This window comes from Ictidomys tridecemlineatus, chromosome 1 (genome assembly GCF_052094955.1).
Source record: "Ictidomys tridecemlineatus isolate mIctTri1 chromosome 1, mIctTri1.hap1, whole genome shotgun sequence".
Taxonomy (NCBI): domain Eukaryota; kingdom Metazoa; phylum Chordata; class Mammalia; order Rodentia; family Sciuridae; genus Ictidomys; species Ictidomys tridecemlineatus.
Genome location: NC_135477.1, coordinates 97539784 through 97565813, shown reverse-complemented (window position 1 = coordinate 97565813; position 26030 = coordinate 97539784). Strand labels below are relative to the sequence as shown.

Below are 26030 nucleotides of genomic sequence, written 5' to 3'. Positions count from 1 at the left end.
ATCTTTAATTAGTGTATTTTATATTCTGTATTGGAAGACAAAAATAATTCAGTGAAAAAATTCAAGCCAATATTAAGATTATCTTTTGAGGTATGAAATAAAAACAAAAGCAATAAAAATCTCTAGTTCTCCCCTCTCTCCCCAGTAGAAGTAAATGCCTGGAATCTGGAGAGAAAAAAAGGTGTAGTAAGGTTGTATATTTTCAACTTGTTAAAATTTTTCAAAACAAATGAATACCTATTGGTACAAGTTAACCTCCTTATATTCTGTATTGACTATGATTTGCTTATCTGATAAAAATCTACCTAGCAATTGCACTAGCTTTGTGGCATTTTAATATACATTTTTATTTCTTGAATAAAAACAAAGAAGAACCATGGTATAGAAAGAAGAAGTCAGACAATTTTTGCAGCGTTTATTATTGAAATGTATGGAGAAATTTCTTAGTACCTAGACCTCTCCTTGCCTAAGTGATCTATGCTGGAAAGCACACACAAAAAAAAATTTTTTAAGTACACTATTATAGGATAGTTCAGAGCTTTTTATTTTAAATTTATATTGCCTTCTTTCAGATACAAAATTGTATCTGGCATATAGTTGGTATTTGGTCATTGCTATATACATGTTAGGAGACGTAAGTCACAGGGCACCACCCTTAAGTGGCCACTCCCCTGATGCTGGAGAGTCTGAAGCATCTTTGTAAAAATGGGCATATCTGTGAGCCATATGAATGTTTAACAGCCATTCTCAGAAACTTTGTTCATGGCTAGCATCCAGTTCATCTACACTTCTATTCCTACATGAATTTACTACTTTCTAAAGACTGTTTAGCTCATTACCCATAGACACTTAACTATTATAGAGCTATGAAAGACCAAAAAAAAAAGTTTAAAATCAGAGGAAAGGAAACTACCTTTTCTAAGTCAATATCTTTTCCCTTGGCTTTTGTGTGAACATGGCATTCATGCAACTAATAGTAATAATTCCTTCACGTGCTCTTAACACATCAAACCTCTAAAGTCAGACTAACTAGCTATGAAGAAAGGGAGGTTATTTGGATTTTTAACAAAGGTTAATAAGAGTAATTTGGGGTTTTTCACAAAAGGACTTCAAATTTTAGCTGTACAATGGGAAGGCATAGAAAAAAAGATGATGAAAATATATATTCTAGAGGACTGAGACTGCAGACATGAAAAGAAATTGACTAGTCAGAAGATTTTTCTGTGATGATGATTCTCTAACAAAAAGCCAAATTTTACTTAAATAGTATTGATACAATATATAGCATCCTCGTAACTGAAAAAGGTCAGTAATCTAGATGTTTCTTTTTGCTAACAAGGCATAATTTTAAAGAGAAAAAATAATAATGATTAAAAAATAAATTAAGAATGAAACCACCACAGTGTAGGAAAGGGATTTTCTAGTTGATAACATAATGCCTGAGACAAGAAATGAGAGCTCCATGTGGCATTCTTTTTCATTTATATTCCTTGCAGTAACGAAATAGAATCTGTTCCCTTACATCTATTTCATTAGAATTCTTGAAGCACCTGTCACCTATCATCATCATTTTATACATATTTCAAGTTTTTTTTCTGATGAACAAATGTAATAACACAGGTCCATATGTGCTCATGTCTGGGAGGAGAGATTCCACGTGGTTTTTGGATTACCTATCTGGACTCCTTCTCCCATTTATTGTTTGGAGTGTGTCACCTTCTGTCAATCTAATTACTTCTCTAAGAGTGGCTGTTCTCAGCTCACTGTATGACAATCGCTACTTTGCGAATATACCCGAGAAGCCTCAGCAGTCAATTGATGTACCCCAAAAGTGTCACTCTCAGGTGGCAGGCTAGCACCGGTACACCAGCTCATTCCAGGTGTACAGAGTTCTCTGGAGGAAGAGTTCCTTTAGATGCCTAGTAAGAGAACCTGGTGGTTTTCAAAAGATTTCTTGCTTTTTCGTGACATACAGAATCAACCTTTTCAAAATGTAGTCAGCTGAGAGACGTTTACTATATATCTGGAGGATGTGTAGCACCTATAAGAATAGCAATTAAGTACATACATTGCCTGACCATTCACACTTGTAAAAGAGCAGAGAAGCTTTCAAAGGCCTGTGTCAGAGATTTTTATTTTGATAGAACAAGACTTGAAGGAATAATGCTTATTTATCCATTTAGTAAGCTCTTTAGTTCATATTGACTATTCATTACTGTGAATAGAGAGACTTGGCTGAATCCAACAGTAATTCCTTAGTCGTCATTAAACAGCTGTAGATTTTTAATATAATAAAGATAAAACTGCTCTTATAGCTCCAAATTCACACTATGGTATTCAAGTTTGTGCCATCACTTCCATTTTCAGAGCTTTATAATTCCACCATAATCATTTGTTCTTGGCAGAAATGTGTTATACAAGCACTCAGCTGAGGATAATATTTTTGAACAATTTTTTAAATGTTCTGGTGATGTGATTATGGGAATTTGGAACTCAGTATTAATTTGCTCTTGAATTTTGCGTTTATATGTCTCAAAAAGCCCTGTTTCAAGTAACACGATTTAACTTGAATCATTACTTAAATACTGGCAGTATGCATTGCAAGATAATATAATCAGATAAAAGAATTTATTGGTAGAAAGTGAGTCATTGTCCCCCCCCCATCACTGCCGTTTCCTTTGTGACTCCACACCACCTGCTTTGTTTGCTTAACAATTCATATAATTCTTCAGGTACAGAGTGAGATGTTGATCTAATTGGTTTTTTAATCAGGGAGCTAAGCATTTCATTGAACAATAGACATTCCCACTTGACTAAAATTTGATGTGCAAGAAGTATCAATATTTTAGCCATATTCTCATACTTCACATTTTCCCAGAGCAAGTTTTTTTTTTAAATTTCTATCTCATTTATCCCAGTATTCAGTCTGCTACTGTAATTGAATATGAATTGGATAAATCTAGTCTGCGTCTCTCATTTCACAAGCTTAGGAAAGTTTGGATGGGGAAGGGCGGTCTCCACATGGTCACAGGCAATAGCTGATGCTTGGATCCTCATATTTAGCAGCACTGGCTGGTGTAAGATTTCTGTAAATTCGTTGTGAAAGGCTTGAGAGATAATGAGTTAATATTCGTGAAGATTATTCAACAAAGTGTAGTTGATATTTGAATTTTTATAAACCAAACACAATATCTATCCCCCCAAAGCTTTGTAAGAATATTTAGCACACATGCATGTGCCAGATGGATTGTAATGACAGTTGATAGGCCTCTCCTAACCCTTGCGTTCTGTTGTCAGGAGTCTGCATAGCAAAACAACTAGAATTTTTACAATAAGACTTATTGGGTTAAAGACATGGGTGCACATTGAAAAATGTACTGTCTACTAAGACTATGAATTCGTATTACATAAGACTTTAAATCAAAGGTTTGTATGAAGATATTTTAATATGCCTTATAGAAACATAAATGTTTTGAAAAATATCAGGTTTTCTCTTGATCTTACCTATTTTTCTCTACACAAGTGATTTCTTATGAAAATGTGCAATATGATGCATTTTTTAAATAAGTGTAAACATTTGCAGATATCAAAACAGAAACACATCATGATATGACAAATTGTTATTACCCAGAGAAATGTTCTTATGGTTGAGCCTAATGCTAACAAAATGAGTTTAAAGCCTAGGAAGTTAAGTCAGTGGATGAAATTATTAATGTTTTATGATGTCCTTTGGAGTACTATTATAAAACCCTCTATAAGTACTTATTCTGGCCCAAAAATGATGGCTGTAGATCTTTAATAGGGGGACAGGTGGCCCCACCAATTATAAATTCCCCAAGATTGTAAATGTATATTTTATCATCTTGTGTCAAAATATTCATTTTAATATTCAAACATTTTACCACATAATAAGCTGTAACCATATGTTTATTTGTTATATTATACTACTATAACATTAATAAATATTTACAGAGTAGTAGTGTACCCTAAATGTATTGCAATGGTAGCTCTTAGTTTGATTTTAAGTTAAAATCTTCAGTGCCTCTGAAATTCATTTTAAGTAATATTACATTTGTTACACATTGATAAGAGCCAAAGAATTAAAATTTTCAGACTGACACTCTCTTTTAAACTCATGTTGTTGTATTTATTTTCCCCAATTGCATGAATTAAAAATGGAGTGTTATCTCAGCTTTTAATTCCTTAGCTTAATGTTGCAACTTTTGCTTGATTTTTATGTGAATTCTATCTTTAATAAAGATGAGCTCTACTGAACTTTCCATTAGCAAGAGGCACAAAGGTACGCATCACTTTGTAACTGATCTTGGTAATACCAGGAAAATTAGGAAATGTTGCTAGTCTATTAGTAATGAACATGGTGGGCTGGGGTTGTGGCTCAGTGATAGAGCACTTGCCTAGCATGTGTGAAGCACTGGGTTTGATCCTCAGCATCACATGAAAAAAATAAATTAACAAAATAGATATTGTGTCCATCTACAACTACAAAAGAAATCTTTAAAATATGAACATGGCAAGCTATGTGATTAATAAGATGTGTTATGGTATATAAAAATATAGCATCATTTCTGTAAATCAGGTTGTATGCAATTTGAACTGACAACTATCAGCTTTTAAAAAAAAAAAAAAGGTAAAACTCAGGCCTCCTGACTCATACTTTTTTGAACTCTTGCAATGTTATATTAGTATTTATCGTTCTGTGACAGCGGAGACCAGACCATACCTACAGGAGGAAGAAAGGAACTTTTAAGAAAAGGCATCAACTTTTCCCTTTCTTGTGTTGGGAGATAGTATCAGGGTGATTCCTACTCAGCTAAAACCGGATGGTACTTTTGCTAGTTTGCTAGTTAGTGACTCGGTTGCCTACTTGGCAGTATTCTTTGGATCCCTTACTCAGCTCAGGGTAATGAAGCCCTAAGTTCAGCTGTTTTGATTTTTCTCGAAGCCTATGTTTAGGAAGATAATTTCTCAGTATTGTAAATTTCAATAGAGATTTTCACATATACTTTCTGACAAAAGTAATTCTCCGAATGAGCATGGCGTCTCAACATTCTCAGTCAGTGCTCAGTGAGCATATTAGTCATGTTCTCATATGCCCTTTTGCTGTCAGGGATGTGGGAAGGGGCCAGGACACCATTGTTAGAGTCAAACTAGAGGTGTTTCCAACATTTCTGTTGTTGTCGTCATCACAGATTCTAAAATAGTTGTGCAACATCCTGACTTCTGATTTTTCTGTGGGAAGAAAGAGTGCTGCAGTTTGCCACCTTAATTATATTCTGCTGCAATTGTTTTCACTAGTTAGTTCTTAAAACCCATGTGAATTCCAAATCACCATACTTTGGTCCTGAAACCCTCTTGGTTCCTTGACTGAATTTAGTTGTGGAAAGAATATATTTGTTATTTTTGTTTAAACAGATGATGAATGCTCTAGTGAAATGAATCGTGCTTTTTACCTATGGTTTTCTAAACATAATGTAGCATGTGTAATAACCTGAAACACTGGACAGCTTGAACTTTTGTAACATCCCTGAATGTCTCTTACAGCCTTTGTCTAGGTTTGAACTTTCCAAAAATTATGTATTTCAGACGTTGAGAAAGAAGGGCCTTAATGGCTGTGACAGCCCAGATCCTGATGCAGACGATTCAGTAGGTCACAGCCCTGAGTCTGAGGACAAGTACAGGAAAATTAACGAAGATATTGATCTAATGATCAGCAGGCAAAGATTGTGTGTAAGTACTCGGAACTCCCTTCATTTTTTTTACTCTTGGTATTTCTCTGAACCTGGCAGGCATTGAACAAGAAAGAAAACAAAGGCTGTGAAAGCCCCGACCCTGACTCCTCTTATGCACTCACCCCACGCACCGAAGAAAAATACAAAAAAATTAATGAAGAATTTGATAATATGATCAAGAGTCATAAAATTCCTGTAAGTACCAAAGGTAGATGGCTGGTCTGCTGATAACTGCTGCAGTAACACACCTTAACCCTCTCAGTGATGGCTTGCTTTAAGAAGCACTCAAAGTCAGATAAAATAGCCATCTCATCCCATGGGCAGTGCATTTAGAAAGCGAACCCCTACGGGATGCTGAAATTACATAATTGCAAAGAGTTGCCATCGAGAAGTTCATTCCGAGGTAGAACAGTTCACAGGAGGAAGAGAAAGATCAGTGTGACACACCCTGAATTTACACAACCTTTTAAAACACAGTTCACATAAATCAAGATACATGAGTAAAACAGTAGAATCACTTTCTAAAGAAGTTTGAAGATTTGCTCTATAATACGTGGATACATGGTGTGCTGAGACCAGATGCATGAGAAGAACTGCAGTTCTCTCACATAAAATGACAGTCATCACTTAAATAAAAGCTGATTTCTGAATAAAACTTCTCCCCTCCCCCTACATATGAAATTCAACAGCACTGAAGGGTTAAAGCTAATGCTCGCTGCAGGGAACAGACTGCATGAAACCTAATGGTAAGATTCCAACGTTTGTGTGCTGGGGTGATTTTAAAGCTTTATCAGAACATTATCTGCTTTGCCTACACCAACAAATTTCATGCTTTAACATTTGGCTAAATTTTGTCTTAACAAGTTCAGAAAATTTCTAACAAACAATCATATGCCTTGCCAGATATTTAAGAGAAATAACTCTGCATGTATTATTTTGTTTGCCCACATGTATAGAGGAAAAATATATACTGTTTATTACATTGTCATTGATCAAATGAAGTTAATTTTGTGCCATATAGGGATGATACCCAAGGCTCACTTGCTTTCTGAGTAACTAATATTAGTGTCTGAACCTCACTGTACATAAGCTCCTCAGTAAGTAATTAATTATTTTTTCAAAAAGGTACACTGTTTTGTAAGTTAGCAAAACAGCTTAAATCTGAGTACTGAGAACAACTCTGCAGCGAAAACAGGCTTTGTTAATTACACGTGCAGATCTTTGAGGTCAAAAGCTCTAGGCTAAATCCACAACTGCATCCACAAGATAAATGGATGCTTGGCCATAGCGAGTGCACACTCAAACCTATTTTGAATGAAATTGGTGGTTTAAAACTTATTTACGAAATATATGCATATTAAAATTTCTGTCCTCAAAAACACATGTCTGTTTCTTTTGTTAAATTGAATAATATCTGTAGTAGAGCTTCTGTTGACTCAGAATTATTACTATACATATCATGAAGGAAAGTTCTATGCCATAAATTCTGAAAGATTTCATAAAACCAAGTACTATATGCAGCACATTCACAGTGGGTACTTTATCCCATGAAATATTTTCTATTGTATACAGGCCATGAGTACTAGCTAAAAGTACTCAAAATTCTTAAGTGATAATATATCCATTGGGATTTTTATCTTTCCCAGGAGAAGGAAAGAAACAGCTCCTTTGGGCCACCTTTCAGTTCTTAAGGCCTGAATTTTTCTTGCTATCTAGTCCATCATTTGGAGTTTGAGTTACAAAGTTTTGTGAATGTAGAATATTAAGGCAAAGCACCTCTGATGATTCAGATAAGAGGAATCCTTTGCATGGCTAGAGAAAAAGCAAGTATATGCAATACTGCTGGATCACTCTCAGTCTAGGTGATCCTACATGTGGAAGGAGATTTAACCCCCAAAGTTCCAGGGAAATATACATTGGATCATTTTTCTCATATTTCAAGAGAAAAGAGATGTGTTGCGTTCCTGGATTTTCTCACAGTATTTCACTCTGTCATGTAAAGAGTTCAAAATCAAGACATGTGATTTCTTAAGAGGTACAGTGGTGTGTGGCAGGGGATGAAAACCACATGAGTGTTTACAGGCAGAGCTGTGAGAAGGAACCACACTGCTCTGAGTTGTTCAAAGAATCTTCATGGCTTTCGTAAGTGCTTCAGACTTCACGATGAAAACACCAGTTTTTGCACATTGCTCTCAGTTGCTGGAAGTCGGTGTTGTTGAAAGTTTCCACAGCTGCTAAAACATTTACAGCAGAGCAAGGACACTCTGACCTTTGTGTGTAGTGAGTGTCTCCACCTCTTTAAAAACATTATAACACTGTTTTTCTTTTTCAAACACTCAGTTTGAAGAGTTTTCCTTTTAAAATAGAAAATTTAATATTGCAGTCACCTGTTGGAATCATATAATTTATGCCCATATTCCTCAATTACGTGAAATAATTCACGGGTGATTTGGAATCTTGTCGACCAGCATTTCCTCATGCTGGGTTTGCCACAGTTCATGCTGGGCTTCACAGCAAGCAAAAACAGCTCCATTTGAGGAACCAGGAATTAGGAAATGTGCTGAATGAATGAGAGGTGGATGCAAGACTGGTTGAGAGTAAACAAGACGGGAGGAAGTGGAGAGAAACAGTCTATATTTTATTCAAAATAATGGACTGTGAAGAAAGAGATAATGCTTGTACCTAGAATCAAAGGAAGGAATTAAAATGAAAACACTTGACATTATTTATGTACAGAGAAGAAATGCTTCAAAAAAGGAAAAGAGAACACATAGATACAATGGAGACAAGTGGTAAAACTTCTCAAAGGGAAGAAGGATGAGGCCTAAGCAAGAAGATGGGATCTAAGCAAGATGGAGAAGAATACAGGAGAATCCAGGTGTATTTAAGGTGGAATGTGGGTAGGGTGAAGGCAGGTGGGTAGCTAAGAGTGACCTTTTTTTAACTTTTGTAGGAATTGAGGGGAACAAGACCAAGTGCTCACTAGAGGTCAGAGAATGATAAGCCTGGACACTGAGGAATTGTAGAAGGAATGATCAGGGAAAGATTACAGTCCTAAGAAAATTTAAATACCAGCAGTGGTAGTCACTTCATTAGAATCCTGGGTTTCTTTTTTGTTTTGTTTTGTTTTTGTTTAATTTGCTAGAGCTCTGAAGCTAGATAATAGTTGTTCAGAATATGAGGGTATCGTTAGTGGCAAAAAAAAAAAAAAAAGATTCAGTCCAGTCATTCAAATCAAGTAAAAGAAGGCCCATTCAAAAATAGTTTATTAAAAATGTTTACATATATGAAAATATCTAAATACCTAAGTGAACCCCACCATTGTGTACATCCATAAGAATGGGGTCCTAATTAGAATAAGATATAATCTGTGCATGTATAATTTTATCAAAATGGATTCTCCTGTCATGTATAATTAAAAAGAACCAATAAAAATGTATTACTTTATTTTTTTATTGGACTTTTCCTGTGATAAGTTTGGAAATGTAGTAGATTTTGGATTAAAGTTCCAATATCCTCTGACTATGATGACTTAACTTCAGAAACCACCGTCACTTTGTTTAGGGATAGAAATTAAGTTGTTTTAGCCATCATGTCTGTATCACTTAAAGGCAAGAGGACCAGCTTCCTGTGCCTGTGACCTGGCCCTGCTCTCTGAGTGCTGTGCTGGATTAAATGCTGTACCCTAATTGTCTTGAAATTCTTAAAACTTTGTTTATAATATTTATTTTTTAGTTACAGGTGGACACAATATCATTATTTTTATTTTTATGTGGTGCTGAGAATCGAACCCAGTGCCTCACACATGCTAGTGAGCACTCCACCTCTGAGCCACAATCCCAAACCAAAATTCTTAACATTTTTAAACAAGAGTTACATCCTCTTTTCATTTTGTACTGGGCTCTGACTACAGCATTTTATTCAATCATCCCAAATTCTCCCTTTGATTTGAATGTTCTAAAAATTTGGAGCTAATCCGTGAGATCTTTGCAAGTTTAGAATTTTAAACTACTTTTTGGCTTTCGTTTTTTAGACACACACACACACACACACACACACACACACACACCCCGCAATAAAATTAAATAAAGATGTTTTTAAGTTTTCTAATTTTGAAAAGTCAAGAAGAAAAAGAATAATGCCAATTTCTTGGAAGCATTTATATGTAACTATAACCTTTGCATTTTCCCAAAATGTTTAGAGCCACTTGGTCTCTTTATGGATGCAACCATTCCATGCCTCAGATAAGGAAATCAAGGTCAAGAAAGATTAAATGACCTGCCTTGTTTAATGGCATTTTACTATACCACCTGGACCGCTGCTAAGATTTCTGATAGCAAGGCTAATATTCTTTCTAATTCTTTAACATATTTTCTCAATGTGATCATTTTTAAGTTTATAACTTGCTTTCAAAATTATCATAGCTGGTTTCTGATAGGGAAACAAAGCAAAATATTCAATGAAAAGGATGTTAGCATAGTTTATGAGTTTTAAATTTTTGAACTATACATGTGATATCAGAATTATATATATTTTTAAATTTTTGTGTAGCTGTAGGTGGACAGAATGCCTTTATTTTATTTGTTTATTTTATTTTATTTTATTTGGTGCTGCGGATCCAAACCATTACCTCACATGTATAGGTAAGCGCTCAGTCACTGAGTTACAGCCCCAGTCCCCAGAATTATATTTGACTGCTACTTAGCCAATCATAGTAAGCTTTACAGTAATCACTACCAAGTTTTTTATGGCTCAGAATGCTAGAAAATAAATAATTCTTGGGATGATGGTCAGAGGAAGGGAAAAATAGAGGACAGTTCAGAATTTATCACATATTTATTCAAAATCTTCTATAATTCTGAAGTGCATATAATCAACTCGGGACTGGATAAGTGGCCTTTTTTTTCCTAATGAGATAGTTTCAGTATTTTAAAGAATGTTTAGAGAAGATGTAGTTTTATAGCTGATCCTTAAATATCCAACAACAGTGAAATATTTATTAGTAGGAAGAGTGAGCAAAAATTTAAACATTTGCAACAAAAAGAGTTTTGAAATACCTATTCTCATTAAATATCGAAGAAGGGGGTCTTTAAGATTTACTTTTTCCCAATATTTCAGTCACTCCAGTGTGGATACTCATCCACATTCCATGAGAACCTGTTTACTTTATTATCTATGTGGTCCACAAGTCATAGGCTACTATTGTCAGCTCTGAGTCAACCAACAGTATGATTTCAGACAGCAACATCTTATTTGTCAAAAACATACACAGTGTTGCACAGTGATTCAGTAGCAAAAGCAAGACTCAGTCACTAACTTAGGTGGCCTTGGGTCACTTACCAAATGTTACTGATTTGAAAAGGGGAAAATTATACCTGAAATGAGAAGATGTTGAAGGAGTTGAATCACATCATGTATTTAAATTGTGCAGCCTAGTGCCTGCTCAATAAATAATACACAGTAAATGTTAAGCTTATATTTTTATATTAGTATAGTATCTTTCCCCCCATATTTAATTAGAGTAGGATTTGCATTGCCTTATAGCAAGAGAGTTTGTGGAACTTTGATGAAAGGGGACAGTAGTCAGTCAACATCATAACTGATTTTATGAGAGAGGAGGGAGATCAGGAGAAAGGCAAGTTGCAGAATTAAATGTATTGGTCAGTATGGGCTTTCCTGAGGCCAGTTTCTGAGCAGAGTTGGAGGAGGTAATGGAGTAACCACAGTAATGAGTCAAGAATGAGGGAAAAACAGACTGACTGGAGACTACATGATTGAGGTTAGTCGAAGCTGGAACTTATAGGACTGCGTGGGCCATTGAAAAAAGTCAGGTTCTACCTTTAAGGAGTGATGAGAGCTCTCAAAGGGTTTTGAGCAGAAGAGTGCTTCATCTGATGCTTTTTAAGGATCAAACTGATTGCTTGGTTGAAAATAAATAGAAATTGGGCAAGAACAGAAATAGGTAAATCTGTTAGAACACAAAGACAGCAGATTTCCAAAATGCACCCACCTCTGTGGACTACTACTGTTCTAAGCTTAAAAAGTTACTATTATAACTGAAAGTTGCAGCATGAAACAATTGGCAAATTCAAAAAGGGTAACTAAAGAAATTTTATTTAAAGGACTGTGTATAGATGGACACAGTTAAAGGAAATTTGAGAGGATAATGAATTACATCAGGGCTTGCAACCTAGAAGCTGCTCTCACCGCTGAGCCCCAAAGGAGGAAGGAGAGGAAATCACCAGGGCTCAGCAAGAACTATGTCCATAAGAGAGAACAACCGTATTCTCCTGGCCTGCACAGGAACAGAGCAGCCTCTGCCAATATGGCTATGGCCCAGCATGGATGCTGCTCCTGTAAAAAAAAAAAAAAAAAAAATTGCCCTGACCTTTCTTGTCCATACTCTGTACTGCCACTGGTGCCTCTTCCACTGGCTGACCTGATGCCACATGTCAGAGGACCACATGTCAGAGGTTGCTGGTATTGTAGGGTCAGTTTCTGGATACAGAAGAGAGTGAACATGATGGAGAATGGCTTGCAGGACCAGTGGAGGATGCCTGGCATGTGTGTTTTCTCTGGTGTGCTTCATTAGCCTTTTAATGAAGGAATACAATATTTTATTCATTCTATGGACATTTACTTTACCGCATACACTAGTATTTTTGTCTTTAATAGGGCTCTAGAAATTGGGGTACATTCATGCTTAGATGTCTTATCAAAAATTCCACTATGTCATGATGTTTATCCAAAATTATTTTCTGTTACCATTTACAGCAGATTCTCTGTTGCCGTTTATCATTTCAACACATAAATGACCTAAAAAAGTCTGTATTATTATATCACTTGAACTTTTTTATTTCCCTCAAATATAATACTGAATCAAAAGAAAAATGCACAAAGTGTTTACTTTGTCAATATCAACATTTCTAAAACATGAAAGAAAAGAAACATGGGGAATGAAGAACATGGGAGCATAAACATAAATAGAAAACAGTACTGTAATCAGCAACATAAACACAGAAGTGCCACAGAGCACAATGTGTGATCCAGACCAGCCAGTCAACCAGTAAAAACAAACAACAACTCAAAACAAACAGCCACACATACACACACATTTGAACTTGTACAGTGGTATACTAAGAATCTCTGAGGGCAAGACTTGTATAAATCCTGTATTCATGCATACACATATATGTATGTATGTGTAAATGTATATATGTACACATATACATGCATGTATAAAGGATTTATACTCATGTATACATAATATATATATACATATATATAATTTTATATTGAGAATCCTATATGATCTGACACCATGAGTCCTCTGGCAATATATTCACACAGTATTTTCATTTGTAATGCTAAAAACAGAGAAAGAAAGGGAAGGATATTTACAACTATTAGTGCAGGCAAAAAAATAAACCATATTTTTTCTTCATTTGCAGAAATAATACCAAATATCAATAATTGAGACCTGAATCACTATAATTGGGCATCCATACAGCTTCAGTTCACTAAATTTGCCAACTGTCTTGTTGGAGACAGATCTTGCCATTTGTCGGTAGTAGTATGTATATACCCAAATGTGAAACATATTTACTGAGCTATCATTTTAAAATGCAAGTTATTGAATGGTACTTGTTCTGTTGAAACCTGTATCTTAAAATGCCTATTATTTTTAGAGTTAGTTTTAAAAGACAGATTTTTTAAAATAATAATTAAACTATATGTGCTATTCACATGCCTGGGGATGATTTTATATCATTAAACTTCTGCATAAATATGCTTCAGTAAGCAATTAAACCAAAGGCTCTGGTTTGCATTTTAATCCTCCTTTTTATCTGTGAAGTCATCACAGTCATGTACCTTTGATCTTGCAGTCATTTCTGGCACCAGATTCAGACATCACAAATGAACAATTATTACTTAATAGAATGGAATTCAAAGACAATGGAGTCTAATGAAATGGGGCTTTGTTTTAAACAAAAGCGAAACCTTTTCTAATAGTTGCAAAGAAAGAGCTCTGAGCATATTAAAGAAATCAATTTATGATCTCAACTTCTTCATGGTCTTCTGCACACCATGGGGTTTGGAATTGGAATGTTTCTTGGAAAAGTAAGCACTGCCTGTGCTTGAGAGCTTCTGTTGCTGTTCTTTTCTTTTACCTATATTTTTTGGGTTTATTTGTCTCTGTTCCTACAGGCTGTTCCACCTCCCAACTTTGAGATGCCAGTTTCCATCCCAGTGTCCAGCCACAACAGTTTGGTGTACAGCAACCCCGTCAGCTCACTGGGAAACCCAAACCTTTTGCCACTGGCTCACCCTTCTCTGCAAAGGAATAGTATGTCTCCTGGTGTAACACATCGACCTCCCAGTGCAGGTAACACAGGTATGCCCTCAAAAGGACTTAATTTTAACAAGCCATTGGAGGGAACCCCTTTTGGCAAAGCCCAGGCTATTTTTTCTATGAGATATTCTTTGGTTTCCTAGTTATGTGCCTTCATCCTTTCATTGCTTAGCATCCAACCCTACTAGGTCTTCTATCTGATAAGCCTAAATATTTAGCATATCTTTTGAAATCTTTCATAGTCTACATTTTATCTTTTAGGGTGTCACTTATCTCCTCACATGGCTTTTTGTTTGTTTGTTTGGTTGGTTGGTTGGTTTTGGGGGTTTTTTTTTGGGGGGGGTTGGTTTTTTGGTTTTTTTTTTTTTTTTTTTTGATACCAGGGATTGAACCCAGTGGTGCTTAACTAGTGAGCCACATCCCCAGCCCTTTTTTTAAATTTTATTTAGAGACAGGGTCTTTCTTTTAAATTTTATTTAGACTCAGGGTCTTTCTGAGTTACTTAGGGCCTCACTAAGTTGCTGAGGCTGGCTTTGAACTCACCATCCTCCTGCCTCAGGCTCTGGCAGTAGAGGCATGCACTTTCATGCTCAGTGCACATGATCATATTTTAACTGTGTACTTCTCAGACAGGATGTCAAAAATCCTGTCAACACACTTCTCATTCTGTTGTCCCCCTGTCTAAAATGCCCTTTTCCTGCTTCTTTCTACCAAGGTGCCACTTCTACTGTGAAACCCCCCCCCCTGCACTCTCTGATAGCATCTGTCCCATTTAATGATTTATTATTTTGGCCAATTTTATTTACTTATACAATACCTTATTCCAGAAAGAATTAAATGTTGAAAATATAGATAATAGGATTGCATGTTTTATAGGAAATGTGAACTAAAAACAAAGAAATGAAGTCAGGAGCATGTCATCTCATGTGTACTGGACATAGATTTGTCTCTGCATGTCTCCTTAATGTTGTTCAACTCTGAATGTCATAAAGAAGTGAAATTTTTGCTCAGGGAAAGTCCGACCATTATTAGGACTCAGCTCAAGCTAAATACATTACAATTCACAGTATCAAATATGTGTCGGTTTTTCCCACTGGATTGAAAGAACTTGAAGGCAAGAATACTCTTTTTTTTTTTTTAATTTGTTCTTTTTAGTTAGACAGAAGAATACCATTTTGATTTGCCAAACTCCCAGTGGGAACTAATTCAGTGTGTATTGAAAAAAGCTTAATTATTTCTTCGTACTTCCAAAAGCAGCATCAAAAATAATTGTATTTATAAATCACATAAGCAAACCATTATATATTTATGTTATATTTTTAAGAAAGCACTTTATAAAGAAAATTTTAGAATATCTTAGGCACATATAACTGTATTTAAAGCAGTTTATTCACTGAAGAATTTTTCCTCTAGAAGACTTTATAAATCCTGAGTCTGGGAAATGTGTACAAAGGACTTTATTGTGCTATTCTGTCTATATTTCAATATGTTTGAAATTTTTCATATGAATTTTAATAACCACATATATTCCTTTCACAGATATTCAGATGAAGTTGAATTTCCTATTTGATAAATTCATGCTATTTTTTTTAATTTTATATTTTATTTCCAAAACAATATTTGATGGGAAATATTTTCTTAAAATGTAATGAACACGCCAGGTGCAGTGATGCATGCCTATAATCCCAGCAGCTCTGGAAGCTGAGGCTTGAGGATGGCGAGTTCAAAGCCAGCCTCAGCAATGATAAGGCACTAAGCAACTCAGTGAGATGCTAAATAAAATACATAATAGGGCTGGGGATGTGATTCATTGGTTGAGTGCCCCTGCGTTCAATCCCCTGTACCAAAAAAAAAAAAAAAAGTAATGAACATTTTCATCTAATTCTAAACCCTGAACCAACTAATAATGGAAAAGTATCACTTAGAAGCAATTAGAAAAACTAGATGACATTTTTGCTATTATTTTTTGGTTAAAGCTTATTCCTTAAAAACTAAAAGTAATTATTATATTCAGCATTTTATTGAAACCACCCAACTCTCATATGTAAACATTGTCAAATGTTAATCTACTTGCTTAAATTAGCAGTGAATAAGCATATGTTCCTAACTTTGTGAAAACATGTTTATTATGTCAGTATAATTTATGTGGGTAGACTTACTAAATGGTCAAAATTCTGGATAATTAGCATTGCATAAAATTAATGATGTAAGATATATTTACATATATGGTGTAGGATATATTTACATGGTTCTCTGAGCATAGAGTGGACCTATTTTTTTTTTATTGCCTATGAAGAATCTACTTAGGAAAGACCTAGATTTGGAAATAATAAAAATGAAGCTACTATTCAAAGACTGCATATTTTTTTAATGTAATCTTTCCTAGAAAAAAAAAAGATCCTGCAAAATGTCAGTGATTGAATGTATTTTTAACATTTGAGCACAGCATGTCACAATAAAACAAATGTCAGCCATCTGACTTAGGTAGCACTTTACAAATTTATGACTGTCAGGATTGGACAAAATACTGAGGTTTCTAAAGGTAAAGTGTTTTGTTCTGTGGGCCTTTAGCCTTTCTCCTTTTGATCTCCCTCCTTAATCCCTAGGTGGTCTGATGGGTGGAGACCTCACGTCCGGTGCAGGCACCAGCGCAGGTAAGCAGGGACTTCCCTACTGCACTGTGTGTCACTGTCTAGATTGCCAGGAAGTCAGTCTTTTTTGTACAAAGTAAAGTTGAGAGGTCTGTGAGAGGCATGGGAAAATGGCCCCAAGAATTTCTAAAGCACTTTTTGAAGCAGGAGTGGTTAAATAATAACTTAGAAGAAAACTATTTATTAACTAGAACCGTCCTTAATAAAGGGTTCATCTGGTCAGTGAGAGAATTGAAGGCTCCAAACAAATCAACTTAATCCTAGATACTATTCCTACACATAAGAGTCCCTTTAGCAAGTCACACTTTGTGTGTTCTCTGTTAATCATTTCACAGTAAAAGTGAATCATTTTCCACCCAAAAGAAATACTGAAATCCTATTCATTTCTAAAGAACAGTGAATAAAGAAAAGAAGGGAATAAGATTTTAACGATTCAGCAATCTGGTAATAAAACCAAATTTAACATTAAAATGAGTTTTCAGAGTACATCAACGTAATCTACCCCCCCAAAAAAAAACTCTTAAATATATGTTAGCTCTTAAGAACTTCTTAAACCATGGCCAGTTGTCTTATAGCCACAGTTTTCTGTATAATTCATGATATTGTGATTATTGAGATATAAATGCTATTTTCAATGCAGAGGCAAGATAACACAATACTTTTAAATGCCATCTGTAGTTTGCTATTGGCATAACAAGTAACCATGGTAATTTCTGCAGCTGGAACATGCTATACATTTTAAATAGTGGGGGCATGCATGAATGGCACAAGGTTATGTTTGAAATGTAAAAAAAAAATTCAAGTTTATTGAAATATCCATGGACAACCTAATTAAAATATTTTACCAGGGTCAAGTATAATAGCCTACTAATTATAAGAAAAAAGATAAAGAAAATGGGCATATAAAAACATACAAATGGATAAATATGTCCATTTGGGGGTAGTGTTTCTCACTCTTTGGTATTGGTTCTTTATTAATTTGATGAGTGATGAAGAAAAAGAATTTGAACTACATAATGAATTAACAGGATGAATAGCTCTAAATTCCTATTTTACATATAAAATTTTACATATAAAATTAAAAATTAGAGGCAAATTAGTGAGTAAACTTAATGGTAGTTATTTTGCTGGACTCTAGAAAGGATATGGGTTTTTTTTTTCACCTTAAAAAAGACTTTGTAGTTTATTGTCTCAAAATTAGAGAACCATATTAAATCCAGACCTCTGTATTTCCTGGATTCAAGTCTCTGCCAAACACTATGTTTAAAGAGAAGGGTGGAGACCAAGAATTGGGTGGTCACAAAGACCAAGACATAATGTAAGAAAAATTCCTTAGATGTTATGATGATTTATCTAATATCTCAATGCACCAATTTGCTTGGGAATATAGGAACAGTCAGTAGCAGAGATGAAAGTTATTAAAACTTATAACAAAAAAATATGTAGAGGAGAACAGCTTTGATGGAAGTGGTCTCTTATTACTGCTAGAATAGTGGCTAGAATGCTTTAGAATCCTATGTTGAAAATTTAAAGTGTTTGATTGCTCAATGCTGCTGTCATTGTCAGTTCCCTGACAGTCAGCTAAATTGATTGGCCCTCCAGGGAGAGAGAAGACCCTCCATCTTGTAAGCATAAAAGTTTGCCACATAACAGGCTATAGCATTATTCCACTAGCAAAGTCTCAGGAGTTTAACAAATGCATCTTTCTACCTCAGACCTCTGCTGTAGGCATGAGACTCTTTTAATTCAAAAATAGAAGAAAAGAAAAAGACAATTGTTCCACCCTAATGACAATAATTATTCTGTCTTGATTGTATCTTATAGCTGTGAGAATATAGTTTCCACAGTGGTATATAGTTACTTACCCACTTTTTAAAAGGAGAGGAAGAAGCTCTTTCTAACATGGGTGCCAAGGCACACCTGTTACAGATGTCATTTGGTCTGGAGCTTAGCTGTCACATCTTGCCCATAAACTCAGCTCTCTTCCTCTTCTTTCACATGCCAACCAGTATCATATGTTGAAGCAGAATATATCTGTGCTGATGTCAAAGAATCTCACAACACCAGAGGGAAACAAGATCAGCCAGAGTGTGTCTGCATTTTCAAAAAAGAAAATTAAGGCAAAATAACTCCCAATTTTTTAATATTCTCATTTAAATTCAAGGTCTCAGAGTTAGAAACTCTAAGGCCAAGTGGCAATTCTGCAATCAAACTAAATGCTTTTTAGCCTTTGAAGTTTTTTTTTTAAATCAAGTCATATCAGATTGTAAAAAGGGAATAGTTTCATGAAGGAAGGAAGGGAGTTCAACATTTATTATGTGCCTAGAATCAAAAGACCAAAAAGGTAAGCATTCTCTATTTCAGTTCAGTTCAGTCATAAAGCTTAGCCTCTTTCCCCAGCCAGTTGACTAAGCCATTCTTCTCTGTTATCCTGTCATGCGGTGAGCCACGCCTTACCCACTCTCTCCCAGGTGTTTTCTAAATCTACCCTTCTTCTTTCCCATCCCATTGCCCTGGTTCAGGCTCCTACCAGTGCCACAGGGATGTATCCAGAGCCTGCTATTTTAGTGCTCTGCTTCACATTACATTCTTCTTCAGTCTCCCTGTGACTCATTGATCTTTCTCAAAGCCTTGACATCCTGAAAATTCAGCATGTGGCTTCCCAGGTCTTTTGCAATTCACCAAAAGCCTCTTATCTGTGACCCATTCCTATTCTTCAATCTTAACTTCTCTTCTGCCACTGCCATCAAGAACCTTGCACTTCAGCTCTACTAATAATAAACATTTAAATTGCTTTTATTATCTGTTTTGCCAAAAGAAGTTACTCATTCATCTTCATAGATATTCTTTTAAGTAGAAACTCTTGTTATACCCTTTATATAGATGGGTCCAGTGAGGCAAGGGGAGATTAAACAATTGCCCAATAGAACTCAGGCATCACCCTGGCTGGAGTCCAAGCTCTTAATTTTCTACTGTGGTCCACTTCACAAATGGTGTCAAAGCTGCTCACACTTACCTATGCCTTCTCCTCCCTGCTCTGGGCTACTGAGTACTGTTTGCCATTGCTCAGATTTTATTTCAGCTGTTCAGGAAATCCTTTCCTGGATCTTCCAGAGGAGTTATGCACTTCTTCTCTGTACTAATAGTGGCAGTCTGTACTAACAGTGCATATCACCATGCATCATAATTACAATGTCTGGGCATGTCTCTCCTGGACACAGATCTCTGGGAGCAACTGTGTCTTAGTTTGTATTCTTAGCTCAATGTATAGGGTTAACATATAGTTGATACTCAGTAAATGTTAGCTAAATAAAACATCTATCTTCTAGACATAGAAGTTTTAAAGAGTGTTGATGTAAAGCAGGAAGAACATTTTAAATAAATGATGTAATTTTAAAAACAAAATGATATACCCTTGATCTGTAATTTATAAAAATAATGTATTTAATATTCTATATAGTGAATATCTGTTTGATGAAATGGAGAGCAAATGGGTCAGTAAGGCGAGGTTTTACTCTCCTCTAATATAACAGAAAACCTGAAAAGCTGATACATAGCAGTAAATTAAATGCAGGTTGGTATCTCAGATTATCACTCATCAACTCTTAAAGCAATGAAGTTCTTATCGCTTAAGTTGAAGTAATTTCAAAAATGAAAGCAAGTAGTAATGAAGAAGTACCAAGATGGGCTTGTGCTCTTGGTATAGGATATATACAGCAAGTCATTATAATGCATTAGTAGCAGTGACATTTCTAGGATTCAATTGACAGTTATTCCTCTACTACTTAATCCTTTCCTCCCAACAAGCAAAGTGAGGAGTCAGTGCTTTTAAAGTTACATTTTGTCATATCTCTGTACATTAAAGCTTTTAACATGCTAATCTGAGTGGTTATTGATGATTGTAAGATCAAGTTCTGTTGAGCTGTTGTAATCATTAGATTTGATGGAAATAACCATTAGCACAGCAGTGCCTTGTTGGGTTATGCACTACCCTATTAGTGCCCTCTGTTTTCACCTTGATAATATGGTTGCCTTGTGTTAAGTAGAAAGTACCAGTGTGTACAATATCTACTGATTTATGGTTGATATTTTACAAAGGAAGAAGACAGAGGAAGAAGAAAAGCCTTTAGTGATTCCTTTGAAATTTTTACAGAATTTTACAATCTACCTAGCTATTTGTATGGGGGCGGGCGGGGGTGAGATTGAACCCAGTGGCACTTTACCCTTCAAACTATATCCCCAGTCCTTTTCATTTTTTTTAATTTTTTTATTTTGAGACAGGGTTATGCTAATTATTGCTGAGGCTGGCCTAGAACTTGCAATCCTCCTGCCTCAGCCTCCTGAGTCAGCTGGAAAGACAGGCATGTGCCACCACGCCAGGCTCTACATAGCTGTTTGACAATGAGGCAAAGGAGATTTATGTATATTGGTTAATAATTTTAATTAGCATTTATTGTAAATTAGACATAATTTTATATAAAAAATAACAGCTGTTTCTTTATTTTGATTGTTAATTGTTTACTATTTTGTGCATTGGGTTGTCAAGCATTGTCATTTCTGGAATGCTTAATTTATATCAGCTAAATACTTGGAGACTTGATGGTGGCAATGTACTTCTGTGTATACCAAACGGCAAACAGGGAGACCTGGCTTCCAGGCTCTGGAAAAAAGCCATCTAGCAAGACATTCTCATGACTTAGTATCTTTGAACTTAGCAGTTACATATGAATGGGCACAAATACCTTTGCATTTCAATTATCTACGATGTTATGATTATATAATCATAAAGCAGTTTGATTTATCTAACATTGGAAAGAAAGTTTAGCATATTACAACATAGAACTAAGTAAGGAGAGGAATGATCATATAACATTTAATTTTCTTGTACCGATAACACCGTTTTGCAAGTATTTGAGGACACCTATCAGAAATTTCTTGGCTGTGATGACTTATTTTGGGGAGCGGGGGATAAAACCCAGGGGTGCTCTACCATTGAGCTACATTCCCAGCCCTTTTTATTTTTTATTTTGAGACAGCGTCTCTCCAAGTTGCTGAGATTGACCTCAAACTTGTGATCCTTCTACCTCAGCCTCTTGAGTCTCTGGGGTACAGGAGTGTACCACCATACCTGGCTCTGGGTTGACTTTCTCATCACCCGAAAGACTTCCTCCCTTTTCTCAATGGTTTAAAATATCAACAAAATGTTTAAGAATTTAGACTAAAAATATTGGTTTTAACAAGTTTGCACTTTTATTGCCTAACAAATTCAGGTTATAATATTCCAGAAACACAAAAGAATGCCATTTAATTTTTCTCAAATAAGAAAACTAATTGTTAGTATACAGATATCATTTTTATCATCCTTTGAAAAATATTATTAATCTGCAGATGAAAAAACAAAACAAAATGGGTTAATAGTTGTATTCATTCTTATGGAAGAAAGAAAAAAAGAAAACTCTGAAATTATTCTGTTTTACATTGGGAGTTCACCCAAAATATGAATAAAGATAAGTAGCATTGATTTTTGTTTTTATCTATGAAATTAAGTAACACTAAGAGTTTTAACCCAACCCAAGGTCATCTAGATTTTTTAAAGGGGGGAAAAAACCACTTAGTCTTCTCATTGGGTGATGTGAAGCATGTGTTTTGCAGCCAACTGCCAAGAAAGTCAGTGTCCGCTTCCATCTACAATCCCTGGCAAATCACAGAGCAGTAGTGCTTTGACGCCATTCTGTGGGGCTGCTGTCAGTGCGGCAAAGGCAGATCAAAGAGAAGACAAATGAAAGAAGTTGCAGGTCAACTCAGGATACTGTAAAACCTGCCTTCAACTTGTTTGCTCTGGACTTAATGCCTAAGGACTTTGATTTCCAGGGGGAGAAAGAAAATCTCAAATTAAACTTTATGGAGAGTATAGAAGCAGATTTTATAGCCCTTTGTCATATTTTCAACTTAACAAACCATGTATTTTGGGTTTTTTGAGCTAAGGTCTCACTGTATTGCCAAAATGATCCCAAACTTATGCAATCAAGGGATCCTCCCACCTCAGTCACTAGAGTAGCAGGGATTGCAAGGGTGCCACCATACCTGCTTCCACACCATATATTTCTTCTACTCACCTACCTGTCAATTATATTCAGTAAAGCAAGGTAAAAATTGGTCTCTCTGTTCATATCATATTGATTTACTGTAAGAGTATAACTGATAATAAAATTTTGGCCTTTTTAATATTAAATTCAAGCAGTTAATATTCTTCTCTAAATATGAGTTTTACTCAAAGTTGCCGTTTTTCTTCCTCACAGCAACCATTTTTTCCTCCCTGTATACTACTGGGTTCTCTGTTCCCTATTTTTGGCATCACCATAAGATTTTATTTAGAGATAACACATAAAAAAGCTTTTTTCATAATCATCAGTAATGTGAAATTGTGCATAAGTAGACAGCAGATGCTGAAGGAGGAATGTGGTTAAAAAACCCCTCTTTTGGAAATCAGTTTTTTACCTACCAGGGACTTTCTCACTTGAGGCTTCAAGGCTGTCAGCCAAGAGTATAATTTGCTGTTTTTAGATAAACTTTTGCCAATCACTTAAATTTTGCAGTTAGGCTTAACTTAGTATATTTCAGTTGAATTTCAATTCCAAGAGTATATAATCTGATACAGACTCATATTTGAGACATCATTAGCTACTTTAAAGAAAACTAAGTGTACTGTACCAGAACCTCCATGAAACAATTTGAATTTATAATTTACAGATGTCCCCATAGGATGCTAAGTATTTCCTGGGTTTATAATTTCTCCACTCTGTTGTTTTAACTGAACCCAGTATTTTCATGTTAGCATAGAGACTGTGCCCTCCTTTCACAGTTTCTTGGACTTAGAGTTCACTTACCATTTCCAGTTATGATAAAGAACTAATTATGTTGTATATAAAGTCTGTGGAGGAGGGAGCCCTGCTATATTAATATAGGCTATTGTAATATAGTGGTAAACGCAAACCGAAGTCCATCATCCACTTGTGTGTGCAAACATTAATTTATTTTATTTTTTTAAAGGAGATAGAGAAAGAGAGAATTTTAATATTTATTTTTTAGTTTTTGGCGGACACAACATCTTTGTATGTGGTGCTGAGGATCGAACCTGGGTCGCATGCATGCCAGGCGATCGCGCTACCGCTTGAGCCACATCCCCAGCCCACAAACATTAATTTATATAACAGTCATGAAAAAGGGACCTTTAGTTACCACTGGTATTAAGCAATGTAATGAGAACAATGAAAGCATGGAACAGAATTTTTGCTCAAACAGTAATTTGGGAAAATATTCTAATGGCAGATATTCAGGATAATATAGTAATCAAGGAGAATATATGATATACAAGTTATTTCAAAGAGAACAGTATTGCCTTCAGAAAGTCTGTGAAAATCCCATTTTGCAGGATTCTTGTGAGAATTCAGTGAGATAATTGATATAAAACTTTCAACACAGTTTCTGCCACAATGTAAGCACTTGTTAATAAATGATAGCTATTGTTATTATGGGAATTACCTATATTTTTATTTTCTAACCAAACTAAAGTTAGTTTAATGCAGTTCCAGTAATATGAGTTAAGTGTACAATGAGCACGCACTGGTCAGCTTCCCAGATCTATCTGGTGCGGCCCTCTGTCCTTAACAGTGGGAATGAAGCAGACTTTTCCATCACTCTGAGGCAGAACATGAGAGCAGCACAGCTCAGTGCAACACATTTCACTTTGAACGCTATGAACTTCTGATGTGTTCAAAGCAGTTGTGTAAATGTTAAAACCACAAGTAATTATTCTTTCTCTTCTGTCACGTTCTCTCTAATTTATACTGTCTCAATATTTTTGTTTAGAAAAATGACTGAAAGAATGAGCGATTGTGTCAATAATGAAGACACCCCCTCATTTTTAGCAGAGACAGGCCCAAAATCGCAAAGAGTGAACAATTAAATGAGTCATAAATCCATCACTCATTGCTAAGTGGAATTTTTAAAAGATAGTAAGGTTCAATATCATTTTGATGGTGCAATTAAAAAGTATCCCTTAAGTAAATCTGTACGCAAAGCAGAAGGATATTTTGTGCACTGGAAACATCAGATTGTCCATTTCTTCCTTATTTGCAAATGGAGCTTTTTTTTTTTTTAAGAGAGAGAGGGGGAGAAATACAGAGGCATGCTAAGTCTCAGACATCTGGCTTTTGTAATAACTCAGTGGGACCCTGTGTTCTGGATTCATATCAAAGCTCTCCCACTTGCTGACAGGGAGATCTCAGTCTTGACACAGAAGCTCCCAAAGCCTCAATTTCCTCATTTATCAAAAGTTGGGGTGATACTGCCTGACCCTCACGAGTACTAGAACAAATGAGAGAGTGGCTTGCCAACATAAACCCACTTTATGACACAGACTCTCAATCTTTTGGAAAAACAACTTAGTGATAAGTAACAGTTCTGAGCTTCTGCTTCCCTTTCTGGAGCTTAGAATATGTGTGCATGTTCAAAGTTCAGTATTTAGTTGACAGACAGACTGTTAATGTACAAAAGATCACTAAGCAGAGTGGCTAGATGTGAAATGTGCAATGCTCTGTTCTGTTATCAGGTAACATGGTTAAGCAGAAGAGGTTAATCTCTTTTTAGAATGTCAGCTGGCCCTGAACTGGTCCCGCCAAGAATAGCCTTGGCATTAGTGGATCTTGGGTATTTTTTCTAAGAACACACCACAGAAGGTACTGAGGTTTTGCTAGAATTTCTTCACTATCTCATATTTTACAATATCAGTTCCTCGCACCCCCCCTACCCGAAACCCCTAGAAAGAGTGGAGACTTGATTTTGTGTGTAAGCATCTATAATCAGGAGTCTTTAGCAAGATAAGAATCAGATCTGATTTGCCTCCCTTCTATATTAGTCTTGTTGAAATTTTCATCATTTCCAGATTTCTGACCCCAGAGCCAGAAAGGCAATTGTGGTTGCCTTTTCTCTTAGAGCCATCCATGAAAATGATCGCCTTTTCCCTTTAAGAAAAAGAATTGATTGTGATTCACAACAGCTGAGTAACATAGTTTCTAAAATGGCAGAGTAAATATAAAATGCAATCTAGAAGGTCATATTTTCCACTAAAAAAATTGTTTAAGAGTGTCATTTTCAATAGAGTGGGGGTTTGTATAAGCAAGTTTACCATATATAATTAATTTTTGTGAAAAGATGTAGGTTCAGTTGAGACACAAGATAGCATCCTGATAATAAAACTAACTTGTAAAACTTTTT

At 35.5% G+C, this 26030-nt stretch overlaps 1 protein-coding gene and 1 long non-coding RNA gene across 30 annotated transcripts in view; one reads left to right on the top strand and one right to left on the bottom strand.

Annotated features, from left to right (window-relative positions):
* LOC110598164 (uncharacterized) overlaps nt 1–26030 on the bottom strand; it is a 165084-nt gene that overhangs the window by 76828 nt on the left and 62226 nt on the right. For 3 of the 7 annotated variants that reach the window (XR_013437172.1, XR_013437171.1, XR_013437176.1), the window contains exon 2: nt 18620–18848. The exons of the other annotated variants lie outside the window; for them this stretch is intronic. This is a non-coding gene — a long non-coding RNA (uncharacterized LOC110598164). The remainder of the gene's footprint in view (nt 1–18619; nt 18849–26030) is intronic. 7 annotated transcript variants of the gene reach the window in all.
* The window catches only part of Mef2c (myocyte enhancer factor 2C), a 148370-nt gene that overhangs the window by 100552 nt on the left and 21788 nt on the right, over nt 1–26030 (top strand). For 16 of the 23 annotated variants that reach the window (XM_021726030.3, XM_021725949.3, XM_078044845.1 and 13 more), the window contains 3 exons: nt 5605–5748; nt 13959–14145; nt 16710–16757. In XM_021726030.3, the coding sequence (XP_021581705.1) occupies nt 5605–5748; nt 13959–14145; nt 16710–16757 (379 nt within the window). Of the gene's footprint in view, nt 1–5604; nt 5749–5807; nt 5946–13958; nt 14146–16709; nt 16758–26030 lie in introns of all 23 variants that reach the window. The other 7 variants (XM_078044854.1, XM_078044853.1, XM_078044852.1 and 4 more) reach the window with 5 other exon arrangements.